Genomic DNA, 24,321 nt, shown 5'->3' with positions numbered 1-24,321 from the left:
TTAATTTTTTTTCAATCTGGTTCTTTTTGTCTAATATAGGGACTACTGTTTCAACTTGTGGGTCTGCTTTAGTTTTTCAGTTGTCATGTTCTTTTGCTCTCGTTTCGAGCGCAAGATTATTACTTTTAATGTTAATGTTTTAATAAGTTAGTTATAACAACAGTTATAATAACCTGTTAGTTATTTGCATAACTTTGTTGGCAAAATTTTTTCAGTTAACTTGGCAAAAAATTATCATCTTTCTCTTCCATGCAATCTAATGGCTTTAGTGTGCAGTTTTTATAGAAATTGTATGTTTTGTGGTTTTTCGTTAGATAGTATGCTTTGGCATTTTAGAAAAATTGGCATTTAAAGAAAAATTGAAGCTACTCCTTTTCGGCGGGCAAGATGGCTCACATTTTGCTTCCGGGATACAGCCTTTCAAATTTTCAGGATTAAATTGTCCATAAAGATACGCATTCTTTTCCCCACGCAATATACACGAGCAGAATTTTTTTGTCAATTCAATGAGCGAGTTGATTTCAATAGATGTACTAGACATAGCAGAGTGATAGTATTGTTGCTTTTCTGGTTCGTCTGTAATTTTGAAAAATTGAATCGGTTTTAGGGACGCTATATGTTTTAGGATCTGTCCTCATTTCAACTTTCGGTGTCAAATAGAAATCAGATTGAAGTGTTAAATTTAGTCAAACCGATGCAGTTAAAGCCAGCTATTGAGCAAAGAGATTTTAGTATTAATTTTTGTTTTTTACCCATAATTTCATTCAGAATCTGTCCTGTTCGGTTTTCTCTTGTTAATCAAGATTTTGATCACCTTTCGTTCACCGTTTTTATTCGGTTTTTCCGCGGTATGTAACTCTTTTGACTCAGTTGCCTGTCTTCGTTCTTATCTCTTATTTATGTGAGCTCTTGGCTATTTCACGTGAATGGTTTTTTTGGAACACATCGCTTTTTTCACTCTCAATTTATATCCTGCCTACTTCAGTTGGAGATAATCAAATCAAATGGCGATATCTGAAACTTGATTTATGTTGATGATAAGTAATACACGAGGCCTATTTTAATGGTCTCCGTCAATTACTCTAATGACTGTTATTAAGGTGCTCTCCGAGTCGAAAAAGATAAAAGTGACGTATTTTGTTTAATCGGTCTCGACTTTTTTCTTGGCAAAAATGTATTTTAATTTTTATCGGACTTTCATAAGCAATTTGGAGCTTTTTGCTCTCATTTCATTTTGCCGTTTTAGTCTAGTTATAGCTGTTTAGCTATTACTTTTCCATATCTTAAAATGTGTACTTAAGTTTTTTGACCAGTTGAGGTCTTTTGGGGTGCTTCTCAGAGTAGTTCGTTGAGAAAAATTGTTAATCTTATATTCATTGTTAGGCTGAGGCACTAGAACGAAAGAATTAAATGTTGATGATGATGTATGACTTAATGTCTTATTTTTAAGTTAAGGAGTCGCGATTTTCACGTCTGATTGCTGACTTAACACACCAACTGTTTCAATTGAATGGGTTTCATAATTCATTCAAGTTGACGCAGTTACGTCCAAGGTCAAAAAGAGAAATTCTCAGCAACTGGATCAAACGATAACGCCTTGGCATAAGTTCAAATCTATAAAGACAGCGCATAAAGTGAACGGAGCTCATTGAAGTAAATTAGTAACTGGTATCGACATTAGACCTATCCTCCATTTTAGAGGCGTGGTGAGTCCAACGGACCACAATGGAACATTTTTTGAACTTTTGAAAAAATTCTCTGCAATTTTCTTTCCACCTGATTCAAGCCGAACGTCAGTTAGGGGTCAGCAGCAGCTATTGTCCAGCAGGCTTAAGGCTTTATTAATTCGGCTTATGGTGTTTTGCTAGTTATTTTGGGTTTTATTTATTTATTTGATGCTGGTCTATACATCTATCGCCGCGCTATTTTCGACAAATTACATGCAATGTTAAGCATGTCTCTGGATGCTTTCCTTTGCTTACAGATTTTTTTCATCGTCATCTAAAATTATAAGAAAAGCCACAAACAATACTTTTTTTGGAATAGTTTTGAGATATTCAAGTTTTGTGTTTTAGATGACCCGTACGTTGTCATTGTTCTTCGAGCTTTTCCAATTCACGTGTCTGAAATCTTTGGTTGAATTAAATTTATAAAAGCATGGTGTCCAACATTTTGACATTGCGGGTTAAACCTTTTGGGCCCCTGAAATGAATATGCCAAGAGCTAGCCAGACTGGCAGGAAAAATGGTGAAAATTGGCAGTCTTAGTTTGAAGTTTTCGCTAATTAGCGCTTTTAATTGGCTGTTTCCAATTGTTCTCTTCCTTTTAACTCCCAAATTTTTACCTCCGAGGAGTTTGCTCAACTGTCTATTTTGAACGCTGTATCTTATCTTGAACTGTTCTAACTTGTGTGGGTTTTTAGGTATTTTAATTTAGGAGAAAATTATGAGCATTATTTAGCGGCGGCTTAGGATTATGCAAAACTTCCCTTTTACACTTAATATTGTCAAATGACTAGATCACAATCCTTGCGAAGACTCATGTGACTTATTGCACAAGTTGACTTGAGTGCAGAGTAGTGTCCCGGTTTTTTATTAATGTTTGCCAAAAGACTCAATTCTCAAACTGTGAAACGTGGCTTTTGTTTGCACGTTTTAACAGATGACGTTGAGTCAAGAATTAATGTTGTAAAGGAGTTTGTTGTTCTTGCTTTGCTAATGCAACTACTTGCAAGCTAACGTCATTTTGTATTCTACTGTGCATATCTGTTGTTGTTTGCTAGTCACTACATTCGGCTCTATGCTACAGTAATAGTAGTGCATTTGTGTTCATTTCTTCTGGTATTCTTGCGTCATGGTCTATTTTTGTCATAGTTCCTTGCTGTGACTAACACGCAGTAGCTACACTTCACTTTTGCTTTGTTGGAAATCGGATTTACAATTGCAGCTAAATGACGGAATGGAATTCGTGCTTCAATCTCATTGGAGCATTTAGGCGCTTCCAAATGAAGAGTAGATATATAAGTGTGTGGTGGTGGTGGTGATTGTGCTTTACAACGCGTATTAGTTATCTTGTTTTCAGTTCAACCATTTTCTGTATCAAGTGACACAATTTGTTCAGCTGATCCGAAGTTTAGAATAGATTCTGAATTATAAACTGCGGCTGAAGTTGCCTAAGATATATACAAGTTCGTTCAGCAATATACCAGAACCGTTTACTGTATTTTGTCGTCTTTCGGTTTGTTAAGTCGTGTTGATACTTCAGGCTTGTCGGAGATCCGATTAGACTTTGACTTCATCGATTCGATATTTTATTTCTGTTGTTATCGCATTTGCTTTTGACGTGGCACCTCGTTTGCTGCGTTGCATTTTATTACAGCTCAAATATTGGACATTTTATCACTTTAAGTGAACTTACACAGCTTCATTTTAAAACTTTGCACTCAATAATCAGTTAGCTAGTCTAAAAACACATAATCGTTTTGCGATTCGTCCAAATTCTGGTGAAAATTTGAAAATTCATTGCCTTTAAATAAAGTCGCCCTGTTCACATTTTGTCCAATCATAAGGTAGTTTGAAACTGCATCACTATTCCTATCAGTTAGCTGATAATTGCTTCCTCAATTTGACTACAGCGAGCTTAGTTATCAGTCGTCGGTTTTCTTTGCCAAAAAAGTAAGTTCGCTCTTCCTCTAATTAAACCTCATCTGACTGTTAATTTTGTGGATGATTTTTGTTGATTGTTGCTATTTTTGTAATCAATCTATGATCATAAGAAACATGTAACAATTTGCTGCTAGGAAAGCGTTGAAAGCAGCGATGTGAAATCGCTCATTTTGAATTCCTTTAATGCAAGTTCGAAAGGAATGTACTGAGAGAAACAAATATAACGATGCTGAAATCACATTTTTTTCTTGTCTGCATAAAATGGGTATCAAAAGGTGTTTGATGTATAATTTTTTCTGTGTTTCAGATAATTGATCATTTTGATTGACTTCAACCCCATACGTTCCCCAAAACTGTCTCTTTCCTGAGATTCTACTCTACAACACATTATTTCATAATCATCTTAATTGAAATCTGTTACAAACAAACCCTTCATTTTCAACTACGCACTTTTCCTGACGACCTATTTTGGATACTATTTTATTGTGTAACGAAATTTGAGAGAGAAGCTACTTTAATTGCTAGAAGTAGGAAAACAATAACCCAGATAGTACAATGCCTAGTCTACTGCCATCAAAGAACGAAGCACCAGGAGCTTCAGCCACAGATGCCCAACAATATTTTGAAGCTGTCGTGCCTCGCTGGGAAACGAGCCCCCTGAACCCTCTTTTCCTACAGCGCAGAGACCTCTTGATTGCTTCGAGATCCTTTGACAAATTCATATCGTCACGAAAACTCTATTGGGAGACTCACGATGCCAAGTTCCAGATCAACTACGACCCCCAAGAGAGGCGAAGAAAGCGAGCCAAGGAAACTAACACTGACAAGACCGCTTCTTTTTTCCTACAGACTTGTTACGCAATGATGCGTGAGCTGCTTGAGAACTCACCCGCTCTCTGGCGCAGAAACTTTCACCGAGTACTGGATCTTTGTTGTGCGCCAGGTGGATTTTGTGCGGCGCTTTTGGATCGATTCCCAGACGTAAGGATAGACGCTCATACTCTGCACCCAAAAGACGGAGGCGCCCCCATGATTACGCAACACAGTCGCCTCAATTGCCAGTACAACGACGTCATCGAACTATCAGCCAATCAGAGCTTTCAAACGTTAATCAGATATGACATGGTCATTCTCGGAGGTGCTTGGGCTGCTTACGTAGACGAGAACGGAGTGGAACAACAAGAGACAGAGTCACGTGTCTTTTATCCAAATTTGAAACTAAAGTTTGCCGAGTTACATATCATGCTTCAATGCCTTCGACCAAACGGGGTGGCCATAGTGAAATTGCCATTGAAGTTTGAAAACCTAACTGGTACTATGATCTGGATAATGCTGGAGAAAATATTCAATCATGTGGAACCATTCAGACCTTCTTGTAATTCCTGCTCGTCACTTTGGTCGCATTCATTTGTGTACATGATATGCCATGGATTGAAGTCGAAAGAAATCCGAGAGCACTATATAAGGCAGTTGAAGCTATATTTGGACATGTGCCGGGAGACGAGAGCAGACTTCGTGAACGATTTCCTCGAGGAACACGAAGTGCTTGAACAAGTTGTTGGAAAAGAGGAGAAAATTTGGGAACTAATGGCCCAAACTTACAACAAGAAGCTAGACCGCCTCAAGCATAGGTAAAGACGTTTGAGAACAACTGCAATGACTGTGGAAAACTAAACTCCCTCAAATCAACGTGTGCTACCTTTACTATGCCAATCAATGCAACGAAAGTCACAAAGGACTATTAACTTAGTCTGTCTTTAGTGTTAAATTATGATACTGACTCATTCAACGACCTCTCATGTTGCTAGCAAGACTGTTTCAGTCAACAATGTTCATTTTATAACATTATCCCTTTCGTTTTAAAATAACTTTTTCAAAATTGTCTCCAATGATTTGTCATATCAAACGGCGCTATCAACAAATTCGTGTCAATTTGATGCGTAAAACGTTTATAATACTTTTGTATTGCAACTAATACTGCAGTATATGTTCTGTATCCATGTTATTTATGATGCCAGCTTATACGTCAGCATCGAAGTTTACCCTATGTTGGTTATAGGAGCTTTCCTTGTCGTTAGCATGTTCTTTAGCGTAGACTTTATCCACCATCGTTGGTCCGGGATATTTATTTTTCTATTTTGTTTAGATTTTAGTCATTTTAGAATACAAATGTTTGCTTTAGTTTTTTTCTTTTCATCACTGGTATGTATCTTTAAACATTAAAAACTTTGAACGAGGCTATATGCTCCGTAGGACAACTGTTTATACGTGTAATCAAAAAAATGAGCAAAAAAACTGCACGATTAGAAATGTTGAAACTACTTAAAGCTAGCGTACTTGAGTGGAACTCCATGTATCATAGAATTTCGAACATTCAGCGCGAAAATGGCAAAATTTAACTGACCAAAGTAAAAAAAAGGTGCTTATTAACTAGCGGAGTTTACCAATTCACTATTATCCAGGAGTTCTAAGGCTTTTTGCAGTTAACAATTTTTTGTTTATTAATGCAGTTTTTGGGAGAATCTCAAAGAGAACTGAATACTGATTTTAAAATTATTATTCATTTTCGAGTTTTGTGTTAAAAATTTATTTAAGCTGGAACAGTTAAGCGATGAATTGAACAAGCAAATTAAGAAGATAAAACAAACAATTTTAAATCAATTCTCTCTGGAAACGCCCAAATTAATATTAAATCAGGGAAAATTGGAGGAAAGGTTTAAATTTAAACAAATTTTGATCTTTTTTCCAGTTTTAGATCACAATGATAAAAGCATACAGGAAAACTTGCCTCAGATATTTCATAAATTTTATGGCAAAGATTGGATTAGAACAGAAGACAATTCTCTTGAAAAGAACTAAAAGGAAAAAAATTCCAGTTTGACATTTAAGTTCCTCTCATCTCTGGCTTTAGAAGCCTACCCAAAATATGCTGCTGAGCAAACTTCGTCAAAACCGCAAACATTTTGTCAGCTAAGAACCGTTCAGCAAAATCTAAGAAGGAAAATTTGAACAATCAATATCTTAGCATTAGATTAAATTTTTGCTCACAATTTCCTTTTAACTTCATTTTTGATGTTCTCTTTGCACAATGGAGCGTCTAGCATTCTTGCTTTCAGTTTTACTCATTGCAGGCAAAAAACAACCGATAAAAACATGAGCAATATAAAAGCGATAAAAAACAAGCTATAGAAAGACAAGAAATAGTAAAAATAAAAACACTAAGAACCAGGTAAAGCTCCAATATAAGGAAACCACGTTCAATAAAAAAAGTATTATGATTTGACTTGTTAGCAACACAAATAGCTCAGTGATTGCATGGTTTAACAACACAGTTAAATTATAACCAATTTGAAGTTTCTTTCAGTCTGACAAAATGATTTTTCTTAAAATTTATCCGCTAAAAAATTTTTGAATTGGTCTATCTAAACAGGAAAAACATCAGTAGCAAGCCGGCTTAAGCTAAAATGGTTTTAATTGAAAATGATTACAATATATCCTAAACCGGTACATAGCAGAAAAAGACTACAACATTAACAAAAGTCTAGGAAGCCTCGAAAAGGTAAGGGACTTCTACAGCAATGAATTTTTCTGCTTCTGGTTCTTTTCCTTATGCGACAATCTTAGAACTTTCTTTGCCACGCGCAATCTGGCTCGAGCCGTCTTGTTGCAATTAGCGTTGTATTGCCTACTTATTAGCTTCATTTATTTGGGTTGATTTTCGTTTCCTTCAGAATTGGTGACAGAATTTTTTTAAATTTCCTTGCCAATCCGATTTTCATCATCGTATTCGAGAGTTCTGCATCATATCTAACACTAGTGATAAGGAAATTTGATTAAAAAGGGATTGTTTGTTTTGTAGCTGATTAAGGTGCTGATTTAATCTGATTAAATCTTTCAAACATTTGAATGGCCGGAAAGCTGATTAAATCTTTCAAACATTTGAATGGCCGAAATCTGTCGGATGCATGTAACAAACATGTAACTTGTCATTTTAGAGTTTTGGTTTTTGGAGAAGGTGGCATGATTAATGATAATAGTTTTGTTTCTATGTAATTGCGGCGGAGCAGCTTTAGGCTTTTAGACTGCAATGCATTAGCAGTCGTCTGTGCTCTGCTCTCCTTTTCTTTTATTCCATACATCTCAGACTGTTCATTTTGTTAAGATGAATGCTCTTTTTGGTGACTATGGCTGCTTTATTAGCTTCCGAAATCCTTATTACAGTCAAGATTGGTCAGGCTATGGTCAACCTGATGCTATGGTTAACTGAGAGCTCATCCGCATACAGACAGTTTTCCGGAGGCAAGGGATCTAAACATCGATCATTGGTGTGTCAATTACACAATTTACCTCTCGGTTATCACGCCACTGTTTTCTGATGTAAATGTCTTTTGTTTTCCATTTTTTATTTTTTTGAATATTGGCCGTTTTGTGTGAAAGCTACCATTCATCAAACCAGCTTTAAACATTTATTTTTATATACATTTTTATTGTGTAGTTTGTGTTTCCATGGAGGAGATGGGCATAAATTGAAACATGAAAATGCATAATTTCAGTAGGTGCGCCATGGTTCGAATCTGAAATCTGTCACAACGGGTGGTTGATATTTTTTGACAACTGATTAACAGAATTTTTTGTAGAATGTGTCAGAATTAATTTGTCAGTGGTTTTCAAAAGCCAGTTGGTTGAACCAGAGTAACAATTGATCGGGTTTTGCCGGGTGTTCAAACATAAAGTTGGACTTCTATTATTTGCAAAAAACTTTATGATAGCTCTGTGGTGCGTTTTTAGTGCCTTCGGGTTTTTGTCAGCTACTGTTGATTCCAAAGAAGCATAAGATGGTCCATGTAAAGGGTTCACTTTAGCTTCTGAGAAAGAAATTTGTGTACATTATTTTTTGTGTTTTTACTGAAACAGACTGAAATTTTTTTGTTTTTTTTTGTATCTGTTTTCGATATTGTTCAGAATTACCGCAAGGTTCAAGAAATTTCTCCGGGAAGGAATTGATGTTTTTTTCGCAATCTGCTCATATTGCCAAGAGGCGGGGGTCTCAGATCCGGAGGTCGATTTGTCCTGTGTGTATTTTTTTCAGTGTTGTATACGTTACGAGCTGTAATAACATGAAGGCACCAGCTTTCACAGTTTATTCGCTTGGAGCTTCAGCGACTTCTTAGGTCAGTTGTGTTGATAATTTATTTTGATTGAATGTTATTCTTTTTCTCAAAGAATTGGTTAACGGTCTCTCGCCGAGTGGTCATGGATACTACAAGTAGTTGTATAAGTTAAGGCTTTGAATCAGTCTGATTCGGGACTTGGGCCCGTCACTTCACAGCTAAGTTGACATTCTGGATTCGGTTGCAATGTCCGCAATTGCACATAAAAGTCCACGAACATGAAGTTACATCTTAGTAACTCTTGATGAATTAATTCCAGTAGATCATAATTAATTGAGATTTGTCGACTTCGCTTGTTAATGTACATGTCTGTTTAGAAACTAAACGGCTTTAAAAGACGGCTGGATCTTGTCCAAAAGTTCTCGTCAGCCTTTTTCGAACGTGTTATTTGTAATTCCATAAAATCCTGTTGTCTCGTTTTTGTCTATTATTTTTCTCTGAATTTACTCTTATTAGTAGATCGATATCGAAAATTCCCTTTGAGAAAAGACAGTAAAAGGAGGACGTCATGAAGTTCGAAATACATTGGAAGTGGTAAGATCATGAGCTTTTCCAGTCTGGTCTTATAATAAGTCTCAATTAAGTGCCTCCTGGATAGATACTTAGAGCTAACTGCTTTTAGGGCTGCGTTTTGTTGATAGATAAATCATTTTAATTTATTTTAATTTGTTAGCTTCAAGAATTTAACACTCCTCATAATTCTACCTTTTCAATATGTTGTGCGTTCGCTACATGAAAGTTTTTTTAGCTTCATGTTATAGCATTTTTTTGTTTGGGCTAAGTCCGTTATTTTTGCCTAGCTTCGTATACACACAAGCCGTTGTTTGACGTTTGGTCGCTTTTCTGTAAAGCCGTATATTTAAATAAGAGATTTCATTAGAGCAGTAGGTATGATTGCGTCTCTGTTAACTTTTGAAACTTTTTCAACATGAGAATCTACGGTACTGACGGACACAACACACTTACTTTTGTGTTCGTGAATGTGCGTGTGTGTGCGTGTGTGCGTGTGTGTGTGTGTGTGTGTGTATGTGTGTGTGTGTGTGTGTGTGTGTGTGTGTGTCTGTGTGTGTGTGTGTGTGCGTGTGTGTGTGTGTGTGTTGATTTGATGATTTTATTAAATGATTTATTCTTTTAGTCTGTACATGTATAATGTGGCGAGGCAATGTAGAGTATAAGCATATGCTCAAGTCATTGGTATATAAATTACAAAAATTTAATTTCACTCAGACTATTTACCGTATGCTGCTGCCCTTGGGTCCCCTGGGAATAAGTCAAACAAAAGATTATTCCATAACTCAGTGACTGTGGAAAGCGGAATTTTCCAAAACTTTTTTCTGCAATTGATAGAAAATTCACTTCCATTATTTGGATGAATTTCCAATGTATTGTAGTTGATCATTTCAATAGCTGCTAGTTTTTTGCTTTCTATTTTTCAAAAATGAAGCTGAAATTTCTTAAAAGAAAATTGTGTGGGCAAGATATTTGCCTTCTGTTTTAAATCTGTGGAGCTATCATACATCTTTCTGTTGGAAAGGTCTTCACAGCCTCAGTTTCTATTGTTATTGAGATTGGTCACTACTTGAGCAGCCTTTGAAAGCAGATAGGAGCTTGAGTGCTGGGCTGTTTCCGAGGTGGTATCAAGTCTGGACCTCAGCTTTCCTGCAGAAAAATACATTATTTGATTGAATTTGATGTAATAATTATTATATAAGTTCAGACTAGTGTTATAAAAAAATAACGTTTTTTTTGTTAAAAAACTTTTCACGGTATCCTTGTTTATTTTTTGAGTTGTTACATTTTTAAACTTGTTGGTAGGCAGTTGAAATTTTTGCCGATTTACTAAAACAGAAAATCGTCATAAAATGTGGAAAGCGAAAAAACTTTAACAAGAAGCTAAAAATTTATAAAAGTATAAAGAAAGGAAAAACTTTGCTTCGTCTTTTTTTCCTTTGAACTCTTTAACTAGTATCCTAAAAAAGTACTTTGAAGTGGATTTCTGTGGTTTGTTTTGTTTGACTGAAACCAAATCCAAATCAGCTACATTGATACTCCTGATCTGATGTACACGAAAGAGACAGTAAAATTTTCTAGTGAACTAAACAAAATTAAAATGCTATGTTCATCTTTGTGATGATATCTCTGGCGTTTTGAATGATTTGTTTTGTATGTTTATTAGGGCCTTTGTTTTGTAGCCTAGTGGATTCAGTAGAGGCAGTGTTTTAAAATAACTATTACTTTCGACACACAGAGATCAAACTTTTTTTAAAAAAAAATCATTTTCTGTGGGCACTCACACTGAGCCAACATTTGATGGGTCGTTTCTAAGTTAATTAAATTGTAAATATACTGAGTTGCACAATTACGAGATACTTGAAACTGGAACAACACAAAATCTGACTCAGTCCGTAGTATGGTTTAGCATTATTTAAGAAAGACAACTGAAATCAGGAGCCTTTAAGAAGAAAAAATATTAGTTTTAAATATCTTTAAAATCACGCTATACCTGATACATTTGAGTCTCAGTTCTTACGGCGTTTAATGTGACTTTAATTAAATGAATTGGCTCTGTTAGGGTCTTCCAAAAGCATAACAAGGGAAAAACCAGAGTTAGGAGCGACTAAAAATGCTTTCTTTATTTAGACCTAAAATTTGTTTGATGCTTTTGATTATCTTTTCTATTAATTAGAGGTCCAATTATTCTCACAGCTGATTGAACGGAGTTTGTTAGAAGTTCTTCCACTGCTATTATAACTTAAAAAAAAGGTACATTATTTAGTGAAGTTGAAAAATTTAAGCTTTAAAGAATTGACAGTCATTAGATTATTCGACTGAGTATAAAAAAGAAGTTTTTGACAAACTTGAGATGTATATTGGAACATTCTGTGCAACGCACATTCTCGCGAGTCTTGTTTAGCGAGTCGTCTTGTGTTTATGCGTTGTCTTTAGTATGTTTCTGTTTTATTTGCATGATTATAATTGGTGTTCATTAAGGATACGATTTATAGAAAATTTTGCTGATACGAATTTGTTCACACTGTTGCTATGTTGAATTTGAAAGTATTCACAACTATTTACACGTTATTCATCGACAGTTTGACATATCCATTAATTTTCGCTCCTAACTATATTTCTCTAGTTTTAAACGAGTGGTATCTATGGTCGCCGAAATTAGATTATGCGGAAATGTAGAACCTTGATTTTACGTTTAGAATGTCAGATCTTCAATTTAGATATAAGGAAACAGTATATCCGAGGAGTCACAAAAATTGTTGCTTTTGACAAATCTCATCGAATTGTTTGATTTGGTTATTTTCTGTTACTTCTGTAACAACCGATTTCCTTTACTTTGATGGTGCTGTACTCATGAAATCTAAACTGGCAGTTGTTGGAATGTTCGGTTTGCGGAAACTATTAAAATTTTTAAAACCCCATTCGTTTTAGTGCAGTTGAAGACGAATTATTCAAGTTCGGTCTCGTTTGCTCAAATGATAAATTTCAGACACCCGCAGTTCAATCTCATCTGAAGCACAAATTGTGACTGTATCTTTTGGTATGCCAAAATGGTCTCAGTGACCTAACGTGACACATCTATCGGATGATTTTGCTATCAAAGTTTGTCTATTTGTCAAACTAATCATTGATTGTAAATAAGTTAAATAAATGCGCTCGTGGATCAACCTATGTTTTGTATTTGAAGTTTTGCACTAAAGTTTTGAAAGGAAAAGTATAAAGAAAGGAAAAACTTTGCTTCGTCTTTTTTTTCTTTTGAACTCTTTAACTAGTATCCTGAAAAAGTACTTTGAAGTGGATTTCTGTGGTTTGTTTTGTTTGACTGAAACCAAATCCAAATCAGCTACATTGATACTCCTGATCTGATGTACACGAAAGAGACAGTAAAATTTTCTAGTGAACTAAACAAAATTAAAATGCTATGTTCATCTTTGTGATGATATCTCTGGCGTTTTGAATGATTTGTTTTGTATGTTTATTAGGGCCTTTGTTTTGTAGCCTAGTAGATTCAGTAGAGGCAGTGTTTTAAAATAACTATTACTTTCGACACACAGAGATCAAACTTTTTTTTTAAAAAAAAATCATTTTCTGTGGGCACTCACACTGAGCCAACATTTGATGGGTCGTTTCTAAGTTAATTAAATTGTAAATATACTGAGTTGCACAATTACGAGATACTTGAAACTGGAACAACACAAAATCTGACTCAGTCCGTAGTATGGTTTAGCATTATTTAAGAAAGACAACTGAAATCAGGAGCCTTTAAGAAGAAAAAATATTAGTTTTAAATATCTTTAAAATCACGCTATACCTGATACATTTGAGTCTTAGTTCTTACGGCGTTTAATGTGACTTTAATTAAATGATTTGGCTCTGTTAGGGTCTTCCAAAAGCATAACAAGGGAAAAACCAGAGTTAGGAGCGACTAAAAATGCTTTCTTTATTTAGACCTAAAATTTGTTTGATGCTTTTGATTATCTTTTCTATTAATTAGAGGTCCAATTATTCTCACAGCTGATTGAACGGAGTTTGTTAGAAGTTCTTCCACTGCTATTATAACTTAAAAAAAAGGTACATTATTTAGTGAAGTTGAAAAATTTAAGCTTTAAAAAATTGACAGTCATTAGATTATTCGACTGAGTATAAAAAAAGAAGTTTTTGACAAACTTGAGATGTATATTGGAACATTCTGTGCAACGCACATTCTCGCGAGTCTTGTTTAGCGAGTCGTCTTGTGTTTATGCGTTGTCTTTAGTATGTTTCTGTTTTATTTGCATGATTATAATTGGTGTTCATTAAGGATACGATTTATAGAAAATTTTGCTGATACGAATTTGTTCACACTGTTGCTATGTTGAATTTGAAAGTATTCACAACTATTTACACGTTATTCATCGACAGTTTGACATATCCATTAATTTTCGCTCCTAACTATATTTCTCTAGTTTTAAACGAGTGGTATCTATGGTCGCCGAAATTAGATTATGCGGAAATGTAGAACCTTGATTTTACGTTTACAATGTCAGATCTTCAATTTAGATATAAAGAAACAGTATATCCGAGGAGTCACAAAAATTGTTGCTTTTGACAAATCTCATCGAATTGTTTGATTTGGTTATTTTCTGTTACTTCTGTAACAACCGATTTCCTTTATTTTGATGGTGCTGTACTTATGAAATCTAAACTGGCAGTTGTTGGAATGTTCGGTTTGCGGAAACTATTAAAATTTTTAAAACCCCATTCGTTTTAGTGCAGTTGAAGATGAATTATTCAAGTTCGGTCTCGTTTGCTCAAATGATAGATTTCAGACACCCGCAGTCCAATCTCATCTGAAGCATAAATTGTGACTGTATCTTTTGGTATGCCAAAATGGTCTCAGTGACCTAACGTGACACATTTATCGGATGATTTTGCTATCAAAGTTTGTCTATTTGTCAAACTAATCATTGATTGTAAATAAGTTAAAAAAATGCGCTCGTGGATCAACCTATGTTTTGTATTTGAAGTTTTGCACTAAAGTTTTGAAAGGAAAAGTATAAAGGAAAAACTTTGCTTCGTCTTTTTTTTCTTTTGAACTTTTTAACTAGTATCCCAAAAAAATAGTACTTTGAAGTGGATTTCTGTGGTTTGTTTTGTTTGACTGAAACCAAATTTTCTAGTGAACTAAACAAAATTGAAATGCTTTGTTCATCTTTGTGATGATATCTCTGGCGTTTTGAATGATTTATTTTGTATGTTTATTAGGGCTTTTGTTTTGTAGCCTAGTGGATTCAGTAGAGGCAGTGTTTTAAAATAACTATTACTTTTTCGATACATAAAGATCAAACTTTTTTTATAAAAAAATCATTTTCTCTGGGCATGTGAGCACTCACACTGAGCCAACATTTGATTGGTCGTTTCTAAGTTAATTAAATTGTAAATTAACAGAGTTGCACAATTACGGGATACTTGAAACTGGAACAACACAAAATCTGACTCACTCCGTAGTATGGTTTAGCATTATTTAAGAAAGACAACTGAAATGAGGAGCCTTTTAGAAGAAAAAATATTAGTTGTAAATATTTTTAAAATCACGCTATACCTGATACATTTGAGTCTTAGTTCTTACGGCGTTTAATGTGACTTTAATTAAATGATTCGGCTCTGTTAGGGTCTTCCAAAAGCATAACAAGGGAAAAACCAGAGTTAGGAGCGACTAAAAATGCTTTCTTTATTTAGACCTAAAATTTGTTTGATGCTTTTGATTATCTTTTCTATTAATTAGAATTCCAATTATTCTCACAGCTGATTGAGCGCAGTTTGTTAGAAGTTCTTCCACTGCTATTATAAATAAAAAATATATTAATTAAGGGTTCCTTTGGCTGTTAGTTGGTTTGATTAATTATAGAAGGTTTGAAACAACATTAAATTTTCTTAACTTAAATTTTCTGAAATATTCATTTTTGAAAAAAAGTACTCAAAGTTGCTACGGAAAAATTCTTCAGTTTAAGCTTTAAAGAATTGACAGTCATTAGATTATTCGACTGAGTATAAAAAAGAAGTTTTTGACAAACTTGAGATGTATATTGGAACATTCTGTGCAACGCACATTCTCGCGAGTCTTGTTTAGCGAGTCGTCTTGTGTTTATGCGTTGTCTTTAGTATGTTTCTGTTTTATTTGCATGATTATAAATGGAGTTCATTAAGGATACGATTTATAGAATATTATGCTGACACGAATTTGTTGATACTGTTGCTATATTGAATTTGAAAGTTTTCACAACTATTTACACGTTATTCATCGACAGTTTGACATATCCATTAATTTTCGCTCCTAACTATAATTCTCTCCAGTTTTAAACGAGTGGTATCTATGATCGCCGAAATTAGATTATGCGGAGATGTAGAACCTTGATTTTACGTTTACAATGTCAGATCTTCAATTTAGATATAAAGAAACAGTATATCCTAGGAGTCACAAAAATTGTTGCTTTTGACAAATCTCATCGAAATGTTTGATTTGGTTATTTTCTGTTACTTCTGTAACAACCGATTTCCTTAACTTTGATGGTGCTGTACTTATGAAATCTAAACTGGCAGTTGTTGGAATGTTCGGTTTGCGGAAACTATTAAAATTTATAAAACCCCATTCGTTTTAGTGCAGTTGAAGATGAATTATTCAAGGTCAGTCTCGTTTGCTCAAATGATAGATTTCAGACACCCGCAGTTCAATCTAATCTGAAGCATAAATTGTGACTGTATCTTTTGGTATGCCAAAATGGTCTCAGTGACCTAACGTGACACATTTATCGGATGATTTTGCTATCAAAGTTTGTCTATTTGTCAAACTAATCATTGATTGTAAATAAGTTTAAATGCGCTCGTAGATCAAGCTATGTTTTGTATTTGAAGTTTTGCACTAAAGTTTTGAAAGGCGTATTCTTAGTGCGTTTGTTTTACAACAATTAATCTGATACTTCAGTTTGTTTACTGATTAGAATTTGGTTTTTACGATGCTCAAATTGATAGAATGTCAGACAGTTAAAGATAAACCTCGTAAACCACTGCCTGGATATATATTCTCAGAAATTGATACAATCGTTGGTAAAACATGCAAACTGTCTGATGATTTATGGAGATTGGTATTTTATTTAAACTAAATATCAGATAAATGCACAGTAATGGCTGCAATATCATACTGGATTTTTTTTTGTTTTGCTGCATAATGAGCAATTTTTGAAGAAACGTCAAAATTTATTTACCATGTTAGAAGGTTGAGAGAGAACAACCTAATATAAACTGTGCATAAGATAAGCTTGACATAGGTTAACAAGAAGCTCTACTTATTCAACGTATACTTGGCTAGAGAAATGAAGCCTTGAGGAACAAGAGAGAAGGTGTGAACGGGTAATAAGAGATGCCCAAGTTCGAGGGTTTAAGACCAGTTGGTGTAAATGGGTAGCACACTAGGCTTGCAAGTAAGAGATGCTGGTTCGACTCCAGCACTGTTCCATTTTCACTGTAGTTGCACCTGTTTAGACCTCCTAACAAACCAAAAATTGTATTTTAGACGGGGTGTTCACACAGCCACAGTGTCATGGGTTTTGCCATAACGGTGGAATGTAATAGAATAACAGTACTTTGTTTGGGGTTAAAATTTGCTGAACTTAAATTAAGAAGTGGTTTATGGGTTGTAGACAGGAAACCATGCCATGTGAAGTTAATGTAGTAGATATCAAACAAATGCTGCATCCTCATTTGATAGACCAGTCGAAATGCGTCCCTCCATTCCTCTTATGCTCAGGAACAAATACTTTACCTGAACTATGCTTCAATCAATTTGCTATTTATTTACTACTACTATTAGCAAAGTGTATTTGTAGTCACGAAACACCTGAAATATCTTCTTTGACAAACTGGTCCAATTTCCCAGTTGGAAATCCTCCCCTCTTCAACACTCGTTCTCTTTTTCATCCGCCTGTTTTTGTGAATTGATTTAACTAAAGTTTTAATGTAGATTTATCTGACGTTGTCCTTTTGATTTCAGTTTAAATGTCGTTTCATTTCTTATTGTAAACAGTTCACTGTAATTTAATATCTGAGCAGATAATTTTTTTCTTTTAGCAAAAATTAGCAAAGATATTGCAATAGAATGTAGCAAAGACTTGTTTGAGCCAAGGAGGACTTAACTCCGGCTAATAGTTCTGCGACGCACGAAATCAGTCGCTGACCTGTTGGGCTTGACTCTCTAATTTCGATAAGATGTTGTACATTAATATTGGTGTTTATTAATTGTTCCGACCCCTCTTGAGGGGGGTGGAACTATATACTCAACTGGGTTTTTTTTGTTCAGTCAATTTTGGCCAATCGATATATTCATCGTAGAGAGTTGAAACTGGTATCATTAGAAAGCTTGTCCAGCGTAGAATATGGAATTAAAAAGATTTTTTTGATTTTCGGTTTTGACGGGGAGATACCGGGGTTTAAACTTTCGAGAAAATAGAGTGAATTCCGTTGATTTCCTTCACCTTTTTTCGGAATTTTTTACTAAAATTTCGCCAATTTTGATAGAATTTAGTAAAATTTTTCATGGAAATGATGTTGATTTTACGTTTAAAGACAAAGTACATTTTTGGCTATTTTCATTGATTTTTTTGTCACAAATTCCGGCTAAAAGTTTCACAAAATTCAGACTTTTCATCAAAAACAGCACGAAATAAGTTTCTTTAGTCCACTCTGATTAAATTTTCAGGAAATGCACACCCAAACACCACTAAGACAATCCTTGTAGACTGAAAAGGGGGCTAATTCCACTTCAACTTCCGTTGAGAGTGCTCTGTAAATAAAACTTTGCCGTTTTTGCTAACTTTATTCGTTGATTATCAAAAACGCATCATTAACTTTTGATTTTTTATCAAACAAAATATCTATATCAATGACATTCCAAAAATTAAATATTCCTAATGGACAATCAACACTAGCAGGACTAGTTCTGTACCAATCTTGGACCGCTACAATCCAAAAATAATTCAGATTGTCATCAGTCGGTTTTTTATTAAAAAAATTTGATCTTTTTAATATTAATTCAATAGCAGAACATTTCAAATCAAAGCTTACTAGTGATAGTTCCTATTGGCTTTCTAATTATCTTGAAATTAATTTATCTAGTTGATTGCTTGAAAGGTTTTGAAATATTTGATTTTTAAATATAAAATGGCTTATTGAACTTTGCCTCAATTTTTTTTCTTACGTTGGTCAACTTGTAGCTTATTGTCTTCTCAGCAATCAAAGAGTGCTCCTTTTTTCTGCTGAATTCAAATTTAGTCTTTATTGTGGTTTTACGCCCTAAGTTATTGTGTTCTGGCTTTGATACTACTAGATTTCACAGTTTTTTTTTAATTTTAGGTATTTGCCCATTTTTCATGTTTTCTAATTTTGTCAAATTATTACGTTATTATCAGTTCATATATCACATTTTTCGCGTTGAAAATAACGCACAATTGATAATATTTAACTCCTTAAAGATATAGATTGTGTTTGTTTACCGCTTCGACAATACGTTCTCGAAGAATTTAATTGAACTTTTAATTTTGTCTTTAACTGTCGTTTTTACTTTGTCTCTTTTGTCGTATTTAATTTCCTATACAATGACCCGGTCTGATTGGCTTTTCCTGGAAGAGTAGATGAGCCGACGTTCTGTAATTAGAAGATAGATAACAATGACTTTGATAACAATTGTTTTCCAAAATGAAAAAAAAAACATTTCAACTTCGCAATTTTGTTCCTTTATTGTCTGTTTGTTACCTGGTCTCGTTGATTAAATGTTAAAGATGACATTATTTTTGGCAAGGGAAGTGTCAAAAGGAATTGGTTTCACAAAATCTAATGTTTTTAATGAATTTGTTATGAATTTACTGGCTTCGACACGCGTTTTTCACAAAAAATAAATTAATTTTCGATTTTTGTCATATTTGACGTTCTTTTTGTAGACGTAAGACATGTTCTGGTTAATTGCAGGTCTCCAGGGCTTCCTTTGGAAGAATAAACGAACCTATTCAACTTTTTCATTCATTAATTAATGGCTTTCATGTCTTTGGAAATAAATTTTTTTCGAATGAAAACAAGTATTACATAATTTTGCATTTTTTTTCTTTTTTGTCTAATTGTTGCTCTTTTTAATTAATGAGCGGCCAGATAATACAGTATCGGTGTTCGAAGAAGGTGCAATTGAACAACTTTTGGGGGCCAAAGTATGGCTTTGAGACTTCCAAAGCATTTTCTGGCAAGTTTTAATTGATTTTTAGTTTGTTGTCTATTTGTTCTTCTTTTTGTAACTGCATAAAAAATTGAAAACCAAGAGTTCTTAATTCCCCTCTATAGAAACATTGGTAATTTTAAAACTATGGGATATTTTAGTTGATTCCTAATGGTTTTCATTACTTTGAAATTAATTGTTTTTTTTTAAATTCAGCGAATTTTCTAACTTTAAAGTTTCTGTTCATTTTTGTCTAATTTTTACCAAGATTTATTATGAACTTGTGAATAACCATTTCTGGTGATTTACAAGTTATTTTGTTTTTTTTTCAGTTTTATCTGACACTATTTTGACTTTGTTATTAAGTTTTGTTTTTTAAAACGGACATAAATTTTTTGATGTAGTTAATGTTTGTAGTTGTTGTTTGATTTTGCCGTTCGTCCTCGCTCGCTTTCTTAATATCGCCATATCTCATCATTCTAATTCTAATGCATCATTTTTTACTCCACTGATTTATTTGCTTGGGAGGCTATCTTTTCGTTCATATACCAGTTTTTTTGAAAAACACTGATTTTTTTGTGTTTTTCTATCTGTTCCTCATTTGGTCGACAATTATGCCAAAATTGTGGATGAGCGGGGTCGGAACCTTATGTGCGATCGCACATTACCGAGCCGCCTTGGTGATCGTACCAAATTGCAGTTTAATGCAATTTAGATTAAATAAGAGGGCCCTAGCACTTGCGCTTTCGCACGGCTAGTTCCGACAATGCACTTAAAATTAATATAATGCAAATCTGTCGCCTCAAATTGAAGGCTTGATTTCATGCATTTGAAGACATCACTAAAAATGTCAGCAGATGCAAAATACTTCTTGATAGTTCAACTTGTCAAATTGAAGCCAGTGGGATATAGTTGATGTATTAGTTGCTGTAGAAAAAGTCGCTGTGCGCCAAGCTGTGGTCTTCTTTTTGTTTATTAAAAAAACAATAAATAAGAGGCAATTCAATGGCTAACACGATAGCTAAAAAACTAATAGATCGTTTTCTTTGCTAATCTTTCCCATCAATCTAGCCCTCTGTGTGTCAAGGGTTTTGCTGACCGTATGAGAAGTTCTCTTTAACCTTGCGCTATTGTCTAATGGTTTAAGTTTTAGGAAATTTATGAAAAATTAATTTGATAAGCGCTCAGTGCAAACCTTGATTTTTAAAATTATCAGCTGGTAGGTTTTATTTCAGAAGAGCGTGTTAGTCTAAAAAACATTAAATTGCTTTAATTTTTCTTGGATATAAGCGTCAACCGTTCATCTGAAACGAGTTTTACAAAAAAAATGCGAGACCTAGATAACTTTCTATATCCGTCATCTTTCCAAATTTTCATGTTGTATATGAGCAAATAGAATCTTTTCGAGCAATGATTTAAATTTCAAAGAATCGTAAATACTCAAACTTATAAGCTTTTTATCTAGAAGTTTAATGAGAAAATAAATACTTTTTCAATGGTTCTTAGTGATCTTATTCATGATCTTCCTCAGAAGATTTTTTAGGTGTTTCAGAAGAGATAGAACAAAAAGCCACGCTAGCTTATAATGAGGCTCAAGGTCTCGGATGAATATTCTACCGACGTCTGTTTTTTTGTTTGAAATAATCTGCAGGACGGCAAAAAAGATCTGCACTGGATGGCATATCTCAGCGCAGATATCGAGATGTCGTACAGGAAATTGTGCCCTCAGTTGTAGCTGTTGTGATTTTTGATACTCATATTGTGAATTATTAAATAACGCTGCATCTCGCCAGAAAAATTCAGCGAGAGAAATTCAAATCTTAACGCAAATCTGAAGCGTATGTCCAGTCTTTATCTAAGCAGAAAATTACTATTAGGAAAATTACTATTAATAAAATCAGAACCTTAAACTTGACCTGTTTTGCCTTATTCTCAAATGTTGATAAAAAGTGTTGATTAATTGATGATATCAATGTCGCCACCGGGTTATGCATTTTAGTTAAAGTAAGGACATTGAGCTTCTCTGCTTTTGCACAATAAGTTCTGATTTTTCAGCTATGGTTAATTTAAAAAGTCTTAATTACAGATATCACTTCATCTTACAGGCGACGATTCGTACCTGCAGTTTTATCGGTGAAAAATAACGGGGCACTAAAGCAACAAATAATTCAGGAAATGTTAACCAAAAGGTTGTTTGTTTTGCCCACCAAAGCATTTATTTAGGTGCTACGGGTTTTGCCGATCTTGTAGACGCCTCTTCGTTATCAATTATCAGCTCTGCACTGATTTTGTTTGAAAAAACTTAAGCATTGAGTGCTCATAAAATTAGTTAATATGATGAGGGCTCAATGAAAAACCTTTGTAAAGAACTTATCGGTTGTGATTATTTAAGGAACGGTATGTAATCCCAAAAAACAGGCTCTTTGCCTCAACTGTACTTTCAGAACAGATTCGATAAATATCCATTTTTCTTAAGATTTCAATTTGTTTCAGTCTTCAAATTTCCATATTGTCTATCAGCAACATGGAGCAATACAAGCATTGGTCTGAACGACAAAAAATTTTCAATGTTCAAATAAGTGGGCTTATTTGCAATTAAGAAAAAAAATTAGAAAATTTCAAACTTAGAAATCTAAAATTAATCACTTTCAAATTTAAATGTACGATTTTGAGTTAATTCGGGGGTTCAATTATATTGCAACATCTGCATGGTAGCACAGGAAGCGTTAAGCTGTGAACTTCTACTGACATGTACTCTTTTTTTTTCAATTAGCGATATTAGATTTAAATAGCATCAAGCAAAATACGTCAACAAAAAACTATTTAATGTCCCCTTTTTTCATTAAAACTTTTGTTTTAACATCTCAGGTATATTGCACCTGGTTTGTGGCAAAGCTATGGGAACTACAGAAAAAGAAAACAGTCTTAAATGTTAAAAAAAGTTTAAAAGGCGGGACAAAAAAATGTAGGGCGTCAAATCAAAAGTGATCTAATATACTGCCAAATTTGACTCTTTCAAATTTTTCTGGCAATTGTTACACTTTTTCAAAATTCAAACAGCCCTTTAATACGCCCTGCTATTGCTGTGGTAGGCTTTTATAACCGTTATTCTTTATTAAGTTTAGTTGCAAAGGTTTTTGAAAACTTCAAGTCAAAAATTATTATTGTTTTCTGAACAAAAAGAGTTGCATATATTGAAATAACCCATGAAGTTTGGACAGTTTTTTTTAAAATCAATCTTTTTGAATTGATTCTGGTGAAAAATTATCCTTTTCACTAGGACCTTTTTCACAAGGACTTTCAAAGACCCTACATTTTTTTCCCATCAAACCATCTCTTTTAGGTGTCAAAAGATTTTGCTGACCGTATGAGAAATTCTCTTAATACTGCACAATGATTTTGACTTTGAAATTTTATTTAAGTGGTTAATGTGATAAAACCTGGAAAATAAATTTGGCATTTTTGTTGCAGTCAATTATTGTTTCAAAATAGCACGCCAGTTCAAAAACACATTGAAATGCTGTAGTTTCGTTAGATATAAGTGCCATCTGTTCACTTGAAACGAATTTTTTATTTCCAATTTTTTAGGTATGTGAACAAATAGAATCATTACGAACGAGGCTATGGATATCAAAGAATCTTAAATTCTCAAAAAAGTTCAATTGCTTGTCTGGAAGGATTATGAAAAATTGAACTCTTAAACTTGAAAAATGATCATAAAACATTTATCAAGTTAAAGGATAGGCAATGCACAATTCCGATTAAGTATGAGTAATTATTTCATAGTTGCTTGAGCGCACTAGAGACTGATCAGAAGCGATTTCGAGTGCACTCGAGTCTAATCAGAGGATGTTTTGTACGGAGTTGAACTCGATCAGAGGCGAATTAAAACGTTGGGGCAATGATCGCAATGTGAATATATCGCCTAGAATTGTTTTTTTGGTCAATACACTGTTTAGGGTTGTCTAGAAAAAGAAACGCTCAAATTGGTCATATATAAAAATTTTGACTGCTTTTGAGGGGTGTAGTACACAATCAATTTTTTGCATTTGATTTTGCAATCGAAATCACTATCAGAATTTTAGTTGAGTTAACTTGTGCGGCGAGTGCTCTTAACACAGTTTTGTATTTGAATTCGCTCAGCGACTCGCCTATTTGACACTTGTCTTTTTTACTTGGAAAGTAAATACGATTTTCAAGGAATAAATTAAATTGGGCAACTGAACTCGTGATGCCAAACTTAAAGAGTGAATTGGTAATAAGATAGCTGCACAGAAGTCACAACAAAATATGAACAAATAGTTCACAGTGCGGGAAATAGGATAACAGACAATATATGTAAACTGATAAGCGGTAGACAATGAACTTAAGTTGACTTTATGACGTACCATTCAGGATTAAGTACAATTTTTGAATAAGTACATCGTATAAGAATTTACTGCACCAAATAATTTTTGTCAACCAGGGGATCATTGTTATAGATTGGGTCTGATCTTAATTCACTTCCGCCTGGAAGGTCTGATCATAGTCTGTTTATAGTCTAGACAATGGTCTGATTTTGAGTGTGATAAGAAGTGCACTATAGTCCAAAACATGGGCTGGGCTCAGTCTGATCAGAAATCATTTTGCTCAGGAAAGTCTGATAAGATGTCATTTTCGTCTAGAAAGTCTGATCAGAGGTCATTTCCGTCTAGAAAGTCTGATCAGAGGTCATTTCGGTCTAGATAGTCTGATCTTACCT

The 24,321-nt window shown here is 34.1% G+C and overlaps 1 protein-coding gene across 1 annotated transcript; it reads left to right on the top strand.

Annotated features, from left to right (window-relative positions):
* Window positions 1–3,069: 3,069 nt before the first annotated feature.
* Window positions 3,070–5,846, top strand: LOC142334554 (uncharacterized). Its single transcript, XM_075382674.1, has 2 exons — window positions 3,070–3,674; window positions 3,973–5,846. The coding sequence occupies exon 2, from the start codon at window positions 4,221–4,223 to the stop codon at window positions 5,298–5,300; it is 1,080 nt and encodes a 359-aa protein (XP_075238789.1). The 5' UTR covers window positions 3,070–3,674; window positions 3,973–4,220; the 3' UTR covers window positions 5,301–5,846.
* Window positions 5,847–24,321: the final 18,475 nt, after the last annotated feature.

This window comes from Convolutriloba macropyga, chromosome 2 (assembly GCF_964194025.1).
Source record: "Convolutriloba macropyga chromosome 2, txConMacr16.3, whole genome shotgun sequence".
In the NCBI taxonomy this organism is placed as follows: Eukaryota; Metazoa; Xenacoelomorpha; order Acoela; family Convolutidae; genus Convolutriloba; species Convolutriloba macropyga.
Note: the sequence above shows the minus strand (reverse complement) of the source record. Positions and strands in the feature narration are given on the sequence as shown.

Excerpts from the sequence above, each read along its gene's own strand:
- LOC142334554 (XM_075382674.1), top strand. The coding sequence starts at position 4,221 with ATGCCTAGTCTACTGCCATCAAAGAACGAAGCACCAGGAGCTTCAGCC.